The 19821-nt window shown below is 42.8% G+C and overlaps 1 protein-coding gene across 3 annotated transcripts in view; it reads right to left on the bottom strand.

Annotated features, from left to right (window-relative positions):
* Window positions 1-19422, bottom strand: part of paplna (papilin a, proteoglycan-like sulfated glycoprotein) — a 108951-nt gene extending 89529 nt beyond the window's left edge. For 2 of the 3 annotated variants that reach the window (XM_060934696.1, XM_060934698.1), the window contains exons 1-4: window positions 19125-19422; window positions 6641-6668; window positions 6476-6558; window positions 3061-3164 (exon numbers count right to left, since the gene is read on the bottom strand). In XM_060934696.1, coding sequence (XP_060790679.1) covers window positions 3061-3164; window positions 6476-6532 — 161 coding nt within the window. In that variant the 5' untranslated portion in view covers window positions 6533-6558; window positions 6641-6668; window positions 19125-19422. Of the gene's footprint in view, window positions 1-3060; window positions 3165-6475; window positions 6559-6640; window positions 6669-19118 lie in introns of all 3 variants that reach the window. The other variant, XM_060934697.1, reaches the window with a different exon arrangement.
* Between the last annotated feature and the right edge of the window lie 399 nt (window positions 19423-19821).

Here is a 19821-nt window from a genome sequence, read left to right as displayed (position 1 = left end):
TGGACTAGCAGGAATAGTTGAAGTGCCCTTGAGCAAGGCATCTAATCCCCAAATGCTCCAGGTATATTATATGTTGCTCTGGATAAGAATGTCCGCTAAATGCCTGTAATTGAATGTAATGTAACTGTGAAACACAATCCAACTATTTGTTATGCTACAGGCATTTAGCAGACGCTCTTATCCAGAGCGATGTACATACAACATACATAGAGCAGCCTGGGGAGCAGTTGGGGGTTAGGTGCCTCGCTCAAGGGCACTTCAGCCATTCCTGCTGGTCCAGGGAATCAAACCGGCAACCTTTTGGTCCCAAAGCTGCTTCTCTAACCTTTAGGCTAACCATAGCTTCCCATATATTATGTTGATATAACAAGCACATTATTTAAATAAAAATTTAACAGCAGATACAGACAAACAGGTATATATGAAATTTCCACTGCCTTGTTTTCTGACTTATGTAAGCCCCTGTATACACAAGTACTCTAATGGCCCTTTTCCACTACCCTTTTTCAGCTCACTTCAGCTCGCTTCAGCTCACTTCAGCCCGACACGGCTCGCGTTTCGACTACCAAAAACCAGCACGACTCAGCTCGCTTCAGCCCTGCTTAGCCCCTAAAACTCGCACGGTTTTGGAGTGGGGCTGAAGCGAGCCAAACTGAGCCGAGTGAGGCTGGGGGCGTGAGCAGACACTCCCCTGTGCACTGATTGGTGAGGAGGAGTGTCCTCACATGCCCACACACGCCCCGCGAGCACGCTGGGATCTGTAAACACCGCAAACCCGGAAGAAGAATAATTACGAATTACGAGAATTTCTGAAGCCTTATGCGCCTCGCCTCATCTATACGCTCTTGCCAGTATCTGTCCGCGTTGTCGGTGACAACAAGCCACAGCACCAAGACCAGCAACACTAACGACTCCATGTCCTCCATGTTTATTGTTTACTATTCGGGTCGTGAGACTACCGCTTAAAAGCTCACTGATGTCACTGTTTGCGCTGCTTAACGACATCACGTGACGTCCACCCACTTTCGCTAACTCCACCCAATGTGTCCACCCACTTCCAGCCAGCACGGTTCAGCGCGGTTGTAGTCGAAATGCAACTCCAACAGCCCCGCTCAGCCCGACTCAGCCCAACTCAGCACGGCACGGCTCAGCCCAACTCAGCCGCGTTTGTAGTGGAAAAGCGGCATAAAGAGCAGTGTGCTTTCTCTGAGCAGGTTAATCCTGGCCTCTAGGATATAACTTAGTTCAAATGGGTGGCTGAAATTAAAAATTGTGTGTGTGTGCTTGTCTTGGTTATCTTATTATCATATCTCTAAGCACAATGAGAGCTCAACAAATTCCTTGTGTACAGCAACAAAGACGGGGTCACACTGCTTCAGTCGCTGCTCCGCACCCATCACGGCTCCTCTCCTGGCTCCATGCCCTTCACCTAGCTGTAGACTCCACAGTGACTACAGCAGCAAACATGGCATATGATTGACTACCATGAATGGACATTGTTCTTTGGTATCACATAACACAGAAATGCTTTGGGAACACTGCCTAAGAGACTGTGTGTGTGTGTGTGTGTGTGTGTGTGTGTGTGTGTGTGTGTGTGTGTGTGTGGGCAAAGTTAGGTGTTGGGGAACTGAATTTCTACTCCGGGTTTTGCAATGCCTCTTTCTGAGAATCTCTGACACATTTACATGCCGTTACTATGCAATGCTTGTGTGACAGGTAATATGCGAACACACGCTCACACACACTCTCTCTCTCACACACACACACACGTTTGTCAAACTATCCTTATGAAGACCTTCCATTGACATAATAATTATCGCAGCTAATTAATACTGTGCCTGCACCTAACCCTAACCTTAAACTCAGTCAAGAAAAGGAAACTTTTTGGATTATTTTTTTATTTTTTTAAACACAACAGCAGCAATTTCCTTGTAGGGACCATCCAAATGTCCCCACAAGGTCAAAATTGTCAGATTTTACTATCCTTGTGGGGACATTTGGTCCTCAGTAGTATATAAACACCCACACACATACAATGTATTCCCATTCCCAATGTCTAAATCCTAACAGGAGTCACTTAATCAGTTGGCAGAGCAAATATCGACTGGTAACATTGATTTTTATGTAATAAGAAACCAGTTTCACCACAAACATGGAAACTAAACTGGATTTACTTTTAATGTAGCTTTGAGGATCGTGTTGCAACATTAATCCTAAAAAGGCACGACAGAATATTTCATAACGTTTCAACGAGACATTTAATGCAATATACGGCACTATGGAGGGGAGAAGAGAGGATTAGGAGAGTACTGGGTTAACAAACACCACCTTCTCCTTAAAAGCATTACACTCATCATCAGATGCAAGAGAGAACATGCAAGCCAGATTCCAACTCGGGCAAGATTTATGGGCACAACGCTATGCTGAACCAGCCTTCTCATACAACCGTACTGTTTTGTAATTGCAACATTACTGCCAATAAAAATAAAACAAACTGTTAACAAGTGCCAGCTTTATTTCCTTAAAGGAATCCTGTTAATTTTAGTTCTTGGTTAAACATCTGAAAACCTGTTCGTTTTTGTAAAGTCGATGTAAAATGTATAATACAGGACAAAAATAAGTTGATTCGACTTCATTTCTTCTTTATACAAAGACTTGCACTTGCATGTCTATTATTAAGGACCGTAGACAGGAAACGTCTGCTTTTATCTTCCTCCACATTCAACAGCGAAGAAAAACGAGCTCCTGGATGCAGACAATAGATCTGATGACTTCAGGATTTTTTTTGTTTTCAGAAAGCGTGCATGAACAGAAAGGCTGAAAGAGAGAATTCTCAGGTCTGGCCACTTCATGCTCCACTCCCTTTATATTTCATGTCAGCTTGGCTAAAGTGTGAGCTTTTCTCAAAAAAACTGTTATGTCTTCGAAATAAATCTGTCCATCAAAACAAATCCATGCCTGAGGCAACGCTGACACACCCAGGGATCTCTCACCAACACACAAACAGACACTTACAGGCACGATGCTACCCAATTATATGCATGAGAGCTGTCTGCTTACCGCTGACTCACACACCGTCTCATCCTCACGGTTACACCGATGCCACACGAGCGGCTGCATTCTCCATACGACCCCCATTCGGCCCAGTAATCAGTGCTCGGCATCTAAAAACGCAGCAGATACATTAGGGTTAATTAGTGCATTATGAACTTACACGATCTGTACACAAATTGTAGAAAAATCTCAAAAACCAAAATGCATTCATTTTACACATCCACTGCATATGCAGTATTATTCTATCCACATTCACTGGATAAGAGCAATCGCATGCTCTGATTGGCTACTCTACTACTAGAATATCAGCCCATATACCGTGAGTAGAGAAAAACAAAATGGTGGCTGTTATCAAGTATTGAAAAATAGACGGCCTTTCGATTTCGTAAAATCGGTGAAATTTAGTTCTCTCTGAAATTTGATCATTGTGATACATGTTTATTTCTGTAATATCTAAAAAATAAAACAAGAAGATAGAGTCATCTATATCCCGCACCCTATATACCAACTATATACCAAGTTTCAAGATATTATTTGTCACATTTTTCAAGTTCTGCTGCAGGAAACCAACCCTACCTCTTTACACTGACCTCAGCAGCCCTTGGCATAAACCCAGCGGACCTTTGGTCCAGGTGAGCTAAAAATTAACATTTCTCACATTTCTTAGTATCAAAAGGCACAAATACATTACTTAATCAACACATATACCAACTTTCAAGACCATACCACTCATAGTTTTCAAGTTCTGCTCTGGAAACAAAACCTACCCCTAAGACTAACCTGAGAGACCAAGTCTGAAACTGTTTCCATGGAAACATCTCATCTCATCTCATAACATCTCATCTCATTATCTCTAGCCGCTTTATACTGCTCTACAGGGTCGTAGGCGAGCTGGAGCCTATCCCAGCTGACTACGGGCGAAAGGCGGGGTACACCCTGGACAAGTCGCCAGGTCATCACAGGGCTGACACATAGACAACCATTCACACTCACATTCACACCTACGCTCAATTTAGAGTCACCAGTTAACCTAACCTGCATGTCTTTGGACTGTGGGGGAAACCGGAGCACCCAGAGGAAACCCACGCGGACACGGGGAGAACATGCAAACTCCACACAGAAAGGCCCTCGCCGGCCATGGGGCTCGAACCCGGACCTTCTTGCTGTGAGGCGACAGTGCTAATTACTACACCACCCTGCCGCCCTCCATGGAAACATGAAAAATTAAAATTTCTTAGGATGAAAAGGCACATCTATATCACATTGTTAACATGTATACCAAGTTTCAAATACATATCATGAATAGTTTTGGATATATGCTCTGGAAACGAACATTGCTCTTTGAAATGAAATCAAAATCTATTTTTGATGTAAAAGTTTTTTTCAAAAATCCAAAAAAGCAAAAGACAACAGTTCACGTGTTGCTTGATATGTATACAAAGTTTCATGAAGATATCTTCAGTAGTTTTAAAGATATGGCCCGGAAACGAAAACATGACCGGACGGACGGAACCCGTTTCTATATCCCCCGCCAAACTTCGTTTGGGCAGGAGATAAAAACCCAGGCCATTCTGTGGCTGGGAGGTTATTTAATTTGAGGGGATTCCTGAGCAAATAATGCGCATGAAATCGTTTGCTTCGCGCAGTCAAGCAGACAGAAGAAGTCCGTGTGTGCATGCGCAGGTTTACCTTTGAGCGTGCACTGACAGTTCCATCATTCTGTCGCTAAACGAACAGCTGATCACACCGAGGTGCTCGCTAACCGCCGATATTTATTAGTTTGGTCCTGCGTTTCCTTTCCTTCGTACATAACATAACGTCTTTTCTTCTCGTTTTCCGTTACTGTTGTCAGTCTTTCACATTTCATTCGCACACTCACGTCCTCCATTTTTCTCTCTTGTTTCAAATTTGTATCCCACAATGCCTTGCGTGAACGGGGAAAGCCCACCACATGATGCATGATATAGTATCTTGGATTCTGTCATGGTGAAGCAGGAAAAAATAGCGGAGAATTTAGGGCCACGTGGCTGTAAATTCATTAATTGTTCTATTTTTAAAAAACTAATAAAATTGGAAGTCTGTGATTCAAATTCAGTAGCTTTCGGTCACTAAACAAAAATAATTGGGTGTCGGGGAAAATTCTTTTTATGACCTAAACTTGAAAAATCTGAAAGGCAGTACAGCTTTAAAAGAAACTGAAATAGCGAAAAGATTATCTCCTGTGGGCGGCACGGTGGCGTAGTGGTTAGCGCTGTCGCCTCACAGCAAGAAGGTCCTGGGTTCGAGCCCCGTGGCCGGTGAGGGCCTTTCTGTGCGGAGTTTGCATGTTCTCCCCGTGTCCGCGTGGGTTTCCTCTGGGTGCTCCGGTTTCCCCCACAGTCCAAAGACATGCAGGTTAGGTTAACTGGTGACTCTAAATTGACCGTAGGTGTGAATGTGAGTGTGAATGGTTGTCTGTGTCTATGTGTCAGCCCTGTGATGACCTGGCGACTTGTCCAGGGTGTACCCCGCCTTTCGCCCGTAGTCAGCTGGGATAGGCTCCAGCTTGCCTGCGACCCTGTAGAACAGGATAAAGCGGCTAGAGATAATGAGATGAGATGAGATGAGATGAGATGAGACGAGATTATCTCCTGTTCCACACTCCAGCCCAGTCGGTGGCAGTAATACACCTTAAGTTGGTTTTCCAACCTCCAAAAAAAACCCTCAAGAAGAAGAAAAACAAACTGGCAGAGCGTGTTACCACAGCAACTGAGGACGAAATAAAAACTCTCCTCGAAAACAAAACCCCAAAAAATAAAAATTAAAAAAGCAACAAAATATGGAATTTGATGGTAAGAGCGTATCTTTTTTTTCAAGAATGATTATTATAGCATTTTTCACAAATTGCTCCTGTCATTTCACTGGTTTGTTTACATTCTAAGCAGAAATGATTTTGTCGGACGTTTTGTACAAAGTTTTCATTGATCAAATTTGCAAAAAAATAAAAATGCTCAGTTTCTCAAAATCCAGTGAATGTGGATAGAATAAAACAGTTATTCCACTCAATCTCGTCCTACATTACTTATAGCCAACTCGGCGCTACGTGCCTCATCGGCTATCAGCTCATGTACAGCTCGATTTCATAGAATAACTGTTAAATATCACGTTTATTCCAGTTATGTGAAAATATTTCCAAATATATTCAAATTAACAAGGCAGTAAAAGTGTAAATCGTTTTGTACACAAGCCAGAACACAACACACATTTATGTGAGTAGTAACTACACTTGTTAAAGTCACGAACAAGATTAATGACGTCATACCTGGCACCAGAACATTTGGAATATGCAGTATGTATAGCTTTGAATAAAGACATAATTAAATTGTAAACTTCTACAATGACTCATGCGAGTTTGTCATTTCTGACATGTCACAGCACTCACCATGAACACTGGAGCCAGAAGCATCTGCATGGAGGCCACGGCCAACAGCAACTTCATCGTTTTCCTCCAAAAGATACAAAACCCTTAAAGAAGGTTACAGGTGTTAAACTTAAACATAGATTACAAGACCAAAATGTTGACGTGAAATGCTGAGTACTGGTTTACCTGGTTAATTTGTCATGCACCCAAAATCCTGCAACAAATCAAGAGATCAAATTGGAGCATTAGCAACCTTGTGATTTGGACTCATCTCACAAGACAGATATCTTAGATATCTCTAGAGAGCTTTGTCAGTCAGTCAATGTCAGGAAGAACTGCAGTCTTTCACAGTAAGGAGTTTTAAACTGACATTGTCAATCAGTTCAATTTCAGTGTAATTTTATTTCCATACACCATTCATGAATAGACAATGTCACAAAGCAGCATTGCATGTAGAATGAGATCCCTAATGAGAAAGCCATAGACAGTAGTGGGAGAGGAACCAGACAGGAACCCATCCTCGTCCTCATCTGGGTGAGTGAACAGTGAGGCCATATAACAGTTATTCCACGAAATCGAGTCGTACATGAGCTGATAGCCGACGAAGCATGTAACACCAAGTTGGCTATAAGCCATGTACGACGAGATTCACTGGATTTTGGCATTTTTATTTTTTGCAAATTCGATAAATAAAAACTTTACACAAAACGTCCGACAAAATAATTTCCGCTTAGAATGTAAACAAACCGGCGAAACGACAGGAGCAATTTGTGAATAATTGTCATATAATAATCATTCTTGAAAAAAAAAGATACGCTCTTACTAGGGCTGTGTACCGGTACTGTACCGTGAAAATCGATTCGGGACAGGTCCAAAATACCGGATCATGAAGTACCGGTACTGTACCGATATAAATTTACACCAAGTATATGCTTATTTTGTGACTGAAGAAATCCTTTGTGGTAAATCCTACCACAAAGATGAAAATTTAGCACTGGAAAAGACGTAAAATGCCGCGCTGAAACTTGAAATCAGAGCCATCTTTGATTTGAGATCCTCTCGCCACAGTCTCACGAGACATTGCGAGAGCTTGGCTGATCCAGCGTTCTGATTGGTCAAAAAGACTCAAAAGCAGGTCAGCCTTTTTTTCCTTTGCTGGCATTGGCGGTCTTTGTTGCTTTGTGTAATTTTGGCGCGTAAGTTAAAGGCAGCGGACTGCGCGGAGTGAATTTGTTTGTCATGCCACGTGGGAAGATCAGTAAGGTCTGGGATCACGTAACAAAGCTTTCAGGGGGCCAGAACGCAAGGTGCAACCTCTGTAATGCCACCATTCAGTGCAGCGGTGGAACGTCTAACATAGCAAAACATTTACACTGGCATCACAAGATTGAGACAACTCCATATGAGTCTGGAACGATCATTGCATCCAAGTTCAACATTAAGGGTAAGTTTTTGTTTTGTTAAGCTAAGAATGTAGTAGAATTCTGAGATAAAACATGGGCCAAATTAAAATGTTTTAGTTTTCATCTCCTAACCTCATGGCCTCATGCGACACCAAACGTGACCAAAGTGATACCTAGGGACAGCGTAACTAATACGCAACAGATCTTTCAGGCGGGGAGTTTTGGCAGCAAGGGAGTTTGCCAGCGGCTTGTCTCCCACTCTGGGGCTATAACTGGCCCCGCTGGGGGGGGGCGCTATTAGCGGGCCATTTGTCATGCTAGATAATTGTACAAGAAGCAGCACGTTTTTTTCCAGACTGAATGGTGTTTAAAAAAATCTCGGTAACATTACCTATTTTTGCCAAAAAATGGTGTAATATAATATACATTCACTGCTGTCCTTTTCCACCATAACTACTGTCAACAGAGCGCAGAGTTTACATTCTGGAATAACACGTTTTGTTCCTGTGGCATTTCTATACCAATGGTGTCAGTCACTATCAGATCATTTATGTTTTCATATGTTAATAGAAGAAATCTGATTCTATGTTTTAATAGTCATTGGTTTTTTACATTTTTTGGTTCTTTCAGCCGAGGACAATGCTTCCAGTGCGACTCCACCTGAGTCCACCTCAAAATCAAAGCTTGAGGTCCCCCCCCTCCTTCAATGGAGTCTAGTTCAGGAAGCGTCAGTGCTAGTGGTGCTGTTGCCAGTACGTCAGGCAGTTCAGCCAGTGCTAGCCCTGTGACAAGGATAACACCTTTTACTTTGGCCAAGCAGGCCAAAATATCTGAAGAAAGGAAACACCGGATCACAATAAGGGCGTGTCATTATCTAGTTAAGGCCTTGAGGCCATATTCAACAGTACAAGACCCATATTTCAAGGCGCTAGTACAGGAGCTAAACCCGGCCTACCAACTTCCAAGCCGAGATGACGTTGCGGAAAGGATTATCCCCAGCATGTACGATGTCGCATTGAAGGCCCTAAAGTCAGATCTGAATGATGTTGAGTGCGCTACACTGACAGGGATGGGTGGACATCAAGAGCCACAGACCACTTTCTCACCCTCACTGTCCATTACATCAAGGACTGGCAGCTGAATGTAAAAGTACTGCAAACCCTAAAAGCAGAAGTAGCACAAACGGGAGAAAACATTGCCACAGAAATAGAAGATTGCTTGGAGGAGTTCGGCTTGACCGGCAAAGTGGAAGTTATGACTACTGATAATGCCAAGGCTATGGTGAATGCCACGCAAAAGGCCGGAGTCCGTCTGTCAATGGGTTGCTTTGCCCACACCCTTAACTTGGCAACACAGAAGGTGATGGCTGTGCCATCTGTCTCTGCCATGGTAGGTATGATTAGGCCGTCAATTACATACTTCAGGAGTTCGTACATGGGCAAAATTGTGCTCAAGGAGAAACAAACGACTCTCAATCTCCCCAACCACAGGTTGCTCTTGGACTGTAAGACTAGGTGGAATAGTACATACATCATGGTGGAGAGATTCCAGACGCTGTATCCTGCAATAGTTGCCGCTTCCATGGATGAAAGATTGAAAAACAAGGAGGGATTCAAGAAGCTGCAAAAATGCAATGATAGTGACAATGTGGGAAAGATCCAGACCTTCCTTCGTGTCATGAAGATTCCCTACCTAATCACAGTGGCCATGTCAGCAGAAAAACGCCCCACCAGTGGTCAAGTTCTCCCCATGATGGACAAACTGAGAAAACACCTCAGTCCAGACGAAGAAGCTGACGATGCATTCGCTTGTGACATCAAAGCTGCCATCCTAAATGACCTGGAAACGCGCTACCAGGAGACACAAAGAATGGAGTTCCTGGAAGAAGCCACTGCCTTGGATCCCAGATTCAAGGGAATGGCAACAGATGAAGTCTGGGAGAGAGTGGTTACTGCCATTGAAGCCAGACAAGAGGTCCACATCAAAAAGGAGCCCAAGGACGTCACAGCCACGCAGTCGGAGACGGAGACACAGGACAGTCATGAGGACGAGGAAGTCCCTGCGAAGCTGGCAAAGCTATCAGCTATGGAGGAGATCTTCATAGATGAAGATGAGGATGTAGAGGTTACTCATGTGGAACCACCCTTGCCTATTAGAATCAGGGCACAACAGGAAATACACACCTACAAAAACCTCCCAAAACTCTGTTCCACCGATGACATCGTGGCCTTCTGGAAGGAAAGGAGCCTAAGCCTTCCACTGTTGAGTAGCCTGGCCAAGCGGTACCTGGTTGTGCCTGGAACCAGTGTTCCCAGTGAGAGGGTATTCAGCACAGCTGGAGATATAGTTTCCGCTGAAAGAGCCTGCCTGGATCCAGAGAACGTGAACGTTCTCCTGTTCCTCAACAAGAACACTTAGACCACTTTGGATAACACTGTCACTATGTCACAGGCATATGGCCGTCTACTCTGTTTACAACTTTAGATAAGGCATTAGGCCTCATAGTTTTGTTTAAAATATCTAGTTTAACTGTTAACACCATCATTAGTCAGGGTTTCTCAGGTACTTTGAAAGTTTGAACTATATGTTGTCTGTACTACTCTGTAGTACTCTAGTCACTTCTCGTTGTGAGACAACTTCTCAGGTACTTTGAAAGTTTGAACTATATGTTGTCTATACTCTGTAGTCTGTAGTACTCTAGTGTAGTCACTTCTCCCTGTGAGACAACTTATGACTTTTTGTCCCAAGTTAACTAAGTGTGAGACTGAGAGGGTGACTGAGAAGTGAGGTAGGAAACCTAGTTATGTTCGGTTTTCTTTGAATAAAGATACTGACAAGTTGTCAACAGTTTATTAATGCTTCTGTCATTATTGAAGAAGTTCAGAAGAACACATGTTAATTTGTCAAATTGTTCAGGTACAGGTACAGATCCGGACCTGTACCTAAACCTCTGTACCGGTACCTGTACCTGATGTTACGTTTAGGTACGCAGCCCTAGCTCTTACCATCAAATACTTTTATTCCATATTTTGTTGCTTTTTTTATTTTTGGGGGTTTTGTTTTCGAGTAGAGTTTTTATTTCATCCTCGGTTGCTTCAGCAAATCACTCCACCATTTTGTTTTTCTTCTTCTTGAGGGTTTTTTTTTGTCAGTTGACAAACCAACTTAAAGGTGCATTACTGCCACTGACTGGGCTGGAGTGTGGAACAGGAGATATTGGGGGGTGGGGAGAGGACTATATTCTTTTAGCTATTTCAGTTTCTTTTAAAGGAGAACTGAAGGCAAATTTATTATCATCAAAATTCTATTTCTCTCATTTTATTAAATATCGGAATGCATTTTTGATCGCTATTTTGTCGCTGCTATAGCAAGTTATGAGTGTTTGAAATATGCTCTGTAATATATCAGTCCATATGTCAAAGCAATGGCCGTAAACGAGATTCGTTGAGACCTGTGCGAGACATCGTAGGACGGAAGTAAAATGTACAGCGGAAATCAAAGTGACCAACATCTGCCAATTTTGTCAAAAGATGCGCACGCCCTCTTTCGAATGCTGACGTAATCAAGCCAGAAGTTTTGTTTGTTTTGAGAGCGATCAGGAAAGTTTGAAAAAAGTAGGCAGTAATCGTCATTTAAACTCGTTTTTGTGCAATATTTCATTTGGAAAACAGCTTTCAAAATGGTGGCGCTGACACCTGGCTGACACTTCACGTTTCGAAGTCTCGCACAAGTCTCGTGAAGATCGCGCAGATAAGCGACGCCTGCCGTGGACCAAACGAACTAAATTCAACACGGCTAAAAACCAAATAGGCCGATAAGTATAATATTCAATTGCAATTAGTTGTCAATACGAGTCACGATATAAGGTGACTAAAACCGAAAACGTAATTGAATAACACGTTAATTAAGAAATAAAGCAAGTTGAAAAATTACTTCAGTTCTCCTTTAAATACTTGATAACAAAGTGATATATCTGGCTCGATGCGCCCTGCCATTTTGTTTTTCTCTACTCATGGTATATGAGCTGATAGTCTTGTAGTAGTGTAGCCAATCAGAGTGCGTGACTGCTCATATCCAGTGAACGTGGATAGAATATAAATCATTACTCTTCCATAACTACATATTATAACATCAAGCATTACTATGTGTACTGAAATTGCATGCTGTTCATTCATTCCTTGATAATGAGCTGGAGCCAATCCCTGCTGACCTCAGGTGAGAGGCGGGGTACACCCTGGACAGGTCGCAAACCTATCGCAGGGCTAATACACAGAGACACACAGCCATTCACACTCACACTTGCGGGCAATTTAAGCTGGGCATACACTGTGTGATTTTTGGCCCGATTTTGACACGATTTTCACCTGTGCGACTATTTTGGAGATCGGGCTGAGTTTTGGCTCAATCGTGCGTCTCGGATCGGGTAGTATACATGGGGTAACGACAAGCGATTAACACCTCACGACCTCCTCCCGATCGATCGGATGAAAATCAAACCTGTTTGAAATCCTGAGCATCGCATCCGAGCATCGGATCGTATAGTGTGAGAACAGGAATCGTAAGCTGCGTGCTGTTTACCCCTGCGATTCACTCGTACAGTGTGAGCAGCAGCTGAATATCGCGATTGAAAAAATCGCACAGTGTATGCCCAGCTTTAGAGGAGCCAGTTGACCTAATCCACGTCTTTGGACTCAGTAAACCGAAAACACCCAGAGGAAGCTCACATGGGCACAGGAACAACATGAAAACCCCACTTCGAACGCAGAACCTGCTTGCTGTGAGGTGTACCACCATGTCGCCTTGCATGTCGGACGAGGTGCCATGAAACCACACACACATGCAAGTATCTAAAACCAGAGTGTCACTGTGGGACTGATAAACGGGTGTGGGTTTCCCAAAAACCTCTTAACGCTAAGAGCATCTTAACTAGGAGAGAGAGTGTTCATTGTGATGCTCACTCTACCATTTAACAATGATCTTTGTGCTCCGATGCTTTTGGGAAACTCACCCCAGTCCAGTAAAATGTGTCTACAGATACATGTGGATAACTGATGAGATTGTAGTGAGATTCGGATGCCTGTGGTGGGGATGGTGGTGTTGTACCTACAATATAAATCAGTGGCCCCATGGGATGAGCAAAAGATGTAACTGCTTAATTGAGATATTTACATTACAGGGATTTAGCAGATGCTCTTATCCAGAGCGATAGACAACATACCCAGAGCATCCTGGGGATTAGATGCCTCGCTCAAGGGCACTTCAGCCATTCCTGCTGGTCCAGGGAATTGAACGGGTGACCTTTTGGTCCCAAAGCTGTTTCTCTAGCCAACAGGCCATGACTTCCCCATTCATATTTACATTCAAGGCATCTTTTTTCCTCCAGTAGCCCCATACTTTAACCACCACATGCATGCACATGTATAAACACACTATTATTTAGCATACAAGCAGATACCAAATTAAAGGAAATAAACAACACAAGTCATCATGTGTGAGTTAGTAAGGTGCCATGACAAGCTCTAAGAACAGCTTCATTGCATCTTGGCATCAAGTCTCAAGGAACTGTACTGAAAGGATGAAAATTATTCTTCGAAAATATATCCCCTCAATTGGTACTTTGGTAATGGTGGTGGCAGAGCGCAGACGCAACAGGAAACAGCGAGCCTTCTACAGTCGTCCAGAGAAAAACACATCTGCAACCACTGCAGCAGGGATGGTCATTCCCGCATCGGACTCATCAGCCACCAGAGGTGGACAGTAACGAAGTACATTTACTTGAGTACTGTACTTAAGTACACTTTTTAAGTATCAGTACTTTACTTGAAGGTTGGTTTTTTTTTGGAAACTTATGACTTTAACTTCACTACATTTGAAAGGCAAATATCATACTTTTCACTCCACTACATTTCTATCAAAGTCCTCGTTACTCGTTACTATGAAGCAGCTTTGAAAGTGGATGTTTTTTTCTTTTCTTTTCGAAAACGTGATTGTTTTTTTTGCAGGTGACACTGAGACAGACTATCAGTAATCACGAGGGTCACGTAACATCCATAGACTGGATAAAATCAAGTTCAGTGATTTCTCAGCAGCGTTATTTAACACGATCAGTTGATGGCAGAATGGAAGGAGGCGGTTCTTCTGGAGAATGCACGCCCCCATGGCCCATGAACCCATGTTTCAGTTTTCTGAAAGGATTAAAGATTCGTTTTGTTTTAAATGTTTGCCGAAAACGAACCACATCACGGCCTCCAAAAACTCGCCATCCGACCTGTGGAAGCATATTGAGGTCTGTAAACATTTTATTCCAAGAGAAAGCTTGCAGTAAAGTTGTCTGTGCTTTTAGAGCTAGCGATAGCGTTGCAATAGCTATGCAGTCTGGTTAGTCAATTGACTTTCTATAGATTTGCTCGCCAAGTTGCCGTAGCCTTGTCCACGGCTAACATTAAAGGCCAATTTATGCTGACAACGCAGTCTTCGCAGACGGTGTCGCAGATAGCGTCTGCGTACCCCCCCCCCTTCGCAGACGCTCTGCGCGCACCTCCCAAAAATTGTGACCACCGCAGAAGCGTTGCAGACAAGAGGGCTCTGATTGGTCCACTCTACATCCGCTGTACACGCACTTCCGCTTCCCTACTTTCCCGGTTTGGTTTGTTTTCACGACCGCCATTTTTAAAAACACAAGCGAAGATGGAGCAGCACGAAGAGCGGTTGATCGAGCAAGTGAGGAAGTACGTACATCCATACGACTCCAGTTCTAGTCATTATAAGTAACCGGAGGATAAACACTCCGCTAACCACACCCACCAACTACTCCTAGCGATTTCGCGACTTCGCGCCCCCTTGCGTTGTAGCGGTGAATAACATCGCGCACGCCTATTACTCCCCGCTCAACGATAAATTACAACTGTCTGCGAAAAGCTATCTGCGAAAGCCTTGTCGCAAAAGCATGCAGAGGCCTTAATACATAGCTAGTTAACTTGGACACCGTTAGTTAGCATGTAAAAACGGAGTTACGCTAACATGAATAACGTTAACTTATCTGAAGTCCTTTCAGAAATATGTTTTAGCATAATCCTGCCAAACAAACAGAATGTAGAAATCTTTCTTTTCTAGTAGTGTTAGCTACACAATATGATTTCGAGTTTGAAAAGAGTTTGCTAGCATGTCAGGCGGAGCTTCACTGACTAGCTAGCTTAACATTAAACCACCATGATGCACAGCATGCGTTCATTTTGTGAATTCACATTTCTGTCTTTGGTAACGGCATTAGGTTTTGTAAGCGTTGTGTCAATAATACAACGATGCGTTGACAGAAAATTTACTTTTAATACTTAAGTATTTTTAAAAGCAGGTACTTCAGTACTTTAACTTAAGTAAAAATTTGTACTGGACAACTTTCACTTGTATCAGAGTAACATTTGACCAGTGGGATCTGTACTTTGACTTCAGTAATGAAGTCGGGTTCTTTGTCCACCTCTGTCAGCCACACATGGCGCTGCTCCAGACGCAGCCAAATCAACTCGGGCGCATTATCCATGGTCAGTTCTGATCGATGGAGGCCAACTATAATGGTGGTGGAGAGCTTTATCAACACATCACTCCAAAAGCTCCCATAAGTCTTCAACTGCATTGAGATCTGGTGAATGTGAAGGTTTACATTTTTTACACACTCCTCCAACCATTGTGCACTGTGGATGAGGGTGGGGTCATCCCAGAAGAGATGACTCCCACCAGGACAGAAACGTCTCAGCATAGGCTGAAAGATGATCAGTCTGAATAACTTTGTATTGAATTGACTGGAAACAAACCATGCTAGCAAAATGCCTCCCACAGGACAACAGTGCAAACAGGTTTTCATTTTATCTGTCATGGACAGCTATACTGTCGCTATAAACAGTCATTCTTTCACCAGGCTCTCTGTTTTTCTCTCTCTTGAAGTTAAAAAGATAAAAACAGAGCTTGTCATGTTACTGAGAAACTGTAAAGATCCTCCCATCCATGTTGGAAAGCTTAAAGGAATGGCTTTACAGGATTATTGATCAGAAGGTTGTGGGTTCTCACACACCGTTGGGCCCTTGAGCAAGATGCTTAACCGTGTCTGCTCAAGGGGCGCTGTATCCTGCCTGACCCTGTGCTCTGACCCCAACTTTCTAACAAGCTGGGATATGCAAAGAAAAGCATTTTGCTGTGGTGTATATGTGACAAAGTTTTTTCTTCTTCTTCTTCAACTGATTACATTATATTAGTGATGTTTAGCAGACGCTCTTATCCAGAGCAACATATAACAGCCTGGGGAGCAATTGGGGGTAAGGTGCCTTGTTCAAGGGCACTTCAGCCATGCCTGCTGGTCTTGGGAATCAAACCAGCAACCTTTAGGTTCCAAAGCTGCGTCTCTAACCATTCAGCCACAGCTTCATATCAACAATAATATGTTTTTTTTAGTTGTTTAAGTACAGTATCTGCAATACAAGTCCCTTCATTAGTTGTTAATCCAGAAAGAGCACTTTGATATAAACTTGTATTTTGCCTTGCAGTGGAATTACTACCAAAGCTGCTGCTATAGAAAAATAAACAATCAATCAAGACCTTCTGATTGTTATTATGGTGTAAATTGATTTTAAAATGTTCCTGTTAAATATTATAACGTTCAGATGTCTTTTGTTTTTCAGAGAGATCGAGAACTGGTTTGTTTTTGCAGGATGCTATTAAGGTGACACACCCCGGTAATGGAGGAGAACGGCTCTCCATTTGCTCCCAATGGCCCTTTCGAGAGGCAAATTCTCATACCAATGGTCAATTGAGGATTGGCACCATGTTAGACATGGCAAAAGGGCATGAGATTGTCCCAACTGATAATTGCACCCACTGGTTATCAACTTTTTACACCACCACAAGGACTCTCAGAACACTTTTATGCATGGTACTGAAAACAACCATCAATTCAAACACTAGCACGGTGTAACTGATTGGACACAAATCTGAGGAATCCCAAACTGCCAAAACACAGACAAAGAATACACACATTCAGGCAAGGAAAAAAAAAAGGACTTGTAGGAGACAGTTTGGGGAGGTACCCAAGAAGCTGCTGCTGCCAGTGTGTGCATGCTGACGCCTGTCAGGTTTCATCTGGAGGTGTCCTGGCAATCATTAATATCACGGTCTGGAAGACGTGCTGTCTGGTACTCCCAAACCGTGCATGAATTATTAGAGTATAGCAGCTATTACATTTGATGATGACCTCTTGGAGATAACATCCCATGTGTATAACTCCAGAGCTGGAAGAAATCATACTTGGTACTCAGAGGGGTTTTCTAGATTAGTATCTGAGTGTCAGGTTGGATGGAAACACAAGACTCTGGCTGAATGAATCCTGACAGCTCGAGACTCGGAGGAAAGAAAGCATCCACACACCACCATTAGTTCACTTGATGTGTTATGGAACATGCTGTACTCTGTTTTCTTGAATTCCAGTCAGCGCACCACCCACTAACACCCAAACACAAACCGAAAGCATTAAGGCCGAGTGTCTGTAATGAGCATCCTGATCAGACCGGTCAGCACTTTAAAAAAAAAATGCAAAGAAAAAAAACACCATGATGCAGAGTTATGGGTGGGGTGGAAAATAAAGTGCAAAAGTTTGAATATCCCTAGGACATAAAAAATAGACGAGGGAATTTATTCTCGACAGGTTGCTTTCGGTGTGTTAGTTTTCACAGATACTCCTTTTGTTTCAAAGAAATGTCACATACTGCATGCTAAGACACCAACAGTGGAATTTATACAAATGATATCCATTCAAAAGTTTTCACCCCCTTATTTGAAAGTGATATAATATTCTCTTATAACATGCATGCCCAGCTTTTGTCTTTATAACTGCCTCCACCCTCTTTTGTACAGCTTTCAGTTCCTATGAGCTGTAACATTCACCCTCGATTCTTTTTTATTACATCTCTGTTCAAACTCTGCCAGAGTAATTGGTCAAGCTTTGTTCTTTTCTTTTCTTCTCTTCTCTTCTCTTCTCTTCTCTTCTCTTCTCTGCATATCGGTTATAACTCTGCTGGATGTCATACATTACCTTCTTCAAATCAAATTTGGACCCCAAGAGGTTCTTGAAAACTGAGTTCTTTCTTTGATTGTTCTGGTACTTTTGAAACTTTATTCAAAAAGGCAATTAAAGTATGATTATGTCCCTGAAATCCACATATAGGGAATGATACAATACATAATCACATATTAAAAAGGTACCAGAGATACAGTTTAGCAGCCTTTGTTCTTTGAGAGTGAAGGGGATGTACGTAAACTTTTGTATTCAAATGTACAGCTACACCATCTGGACAAAGAAATTTCAACAACGTGGTGAGAAAGTGAGAAAGTAAATCCATACACATGTAACAATGTACTCTAATCCAGGGGTTTTAAAATATATCCTTATTGTTACAGTGGTGGAAATCACAACTCACAGCTCACTTTTATCAAAGTTATTATATTTATGATTGAGTTTTATGATTGATTTCCTGTAGCTGTAAGCCTGTTTGATTGGACGCTTGAATCAGATGGGTTTAATCCAAAGCTGCAAACTCCAAACCAATTCAAACTATAAAAAAAAATATCAATTTAGACTTAATGTGTTCGGAAAGTGGACAGTTTAGAGATTAAAAAGCTTCATGGCTCCAGTTAATAGCCTGTATATTATTGTACACGTTTTAACAATGAGCCAGGGATTTGAATTGTTGTATAGGAATGTGGTCATTAAATAAATAAACTAATAAATTAATTAATTTTTTAAAAAAGCTGTTATCTACCTTTTGGTGTCTGTGGAGCCCCTAAAGTCATGACAGGTTATTATTATTATTTTATCTTGTTGCACAAGATAATTATCTTGTGTGCTTTAGTTTAGTTAGTTATAGCTGGGTTCAATGCCCAAACTGATAATCACATCATCAGTTTTTCTCTGGCTGCCAGAGCAGTTGGAGGTTAGGCGCCTTGTTCAAGTGCACTTGAGCCAGTCCTGCTGGTTCAGGGAATCGACCCAGTAACCTTTTGGTCCCAAAGCGGTTTCTCTAACCATTTTGGCCATGGCTTGTGTTCCAACAAGATAATAACTTGATAATAATGAACAATTCAACAAAAACAAACAATCACCTCTCAGGACTTGAGGGGTTCTGTGGGTGCCATTATTTTTGCTTTGCACCAACAGTGCGTTTAAATTCAATTCAAAACAGCAGCAGACATCTCAGGTCAAAAGTATAGAAGGTCCTTACACTTACAGCTTTGTTCTCGCTTCTTTCCAGCCCCCGGTGAGACAGGAGGAGGCAGGGTCGATGCGTCTGTGCGGGATCTGCTCCACAGGAGAGTCGGACGCGACTCCAGCGTTTAAACTTAGCGGCCACAGCTCAGTGAAGTAAATCCCTCCAGCCTGAGCCACTCTCTAACTGCAGCCCATGGAGGACTCACTGGGATCGAACTGATTCCCCTCCTACAGCACGTCCAGCTGACAGCAGTCGGTGCGCGTATGGGTGTGTGTGCGCGCACGCGTGCGCTTTCTGCTCTCCAGGCGCTTTGCCTGAACCTGGTGAAATGATGATGATGATAAAGCAGTGGCGTCCCAGACAGCTAAAAGGGCGGGGCTTTGGAGAAAAAAAAAAACAAAAAAAAAAAAACAAAAAAACATGGGCTCAAATCCCAAAATGGCTCCCATTTGGACAGATAGTGAGCTCAGTCCAGTGTACAGGGAGGAGGGATTTGGTTTGGGGTTGGTTCCACAGAGCAGCACTGACAGATGATGGACCATTATTATCCAGAGTACAATTTCACAGTGAAAAATAGATTTGGTCATTTTCAGTGCTTATGTTTAAAAGGGAGTCCCTGCGACCTCAACGCCCGCAAGGGGGGCGATTCCTGGAACCACTGGTGGAAGGGTGAACACAGGCTGAAAGCCAGGCGGTCCAAACGAGTCCAGTGGCC

Source organism: Neoarius graeffei, chromosome 11, assembly GCF_027579695.1.
Source record: "Neoarius graeffei isolate fNeoGra1 chromosome 11, fNeoGra1.pri, whole genome shotgun sequence".
NCBI lineage: Eukaryota > Metazoa > Chordata > Actinopteri > Siluriformes > Ariidae > Neoarius > Neoarius graeffei.
Note: the sequence above shows the minus strand (reverse complement) of the source record. Positions and strands in the feature narration are given on the sequence as shown.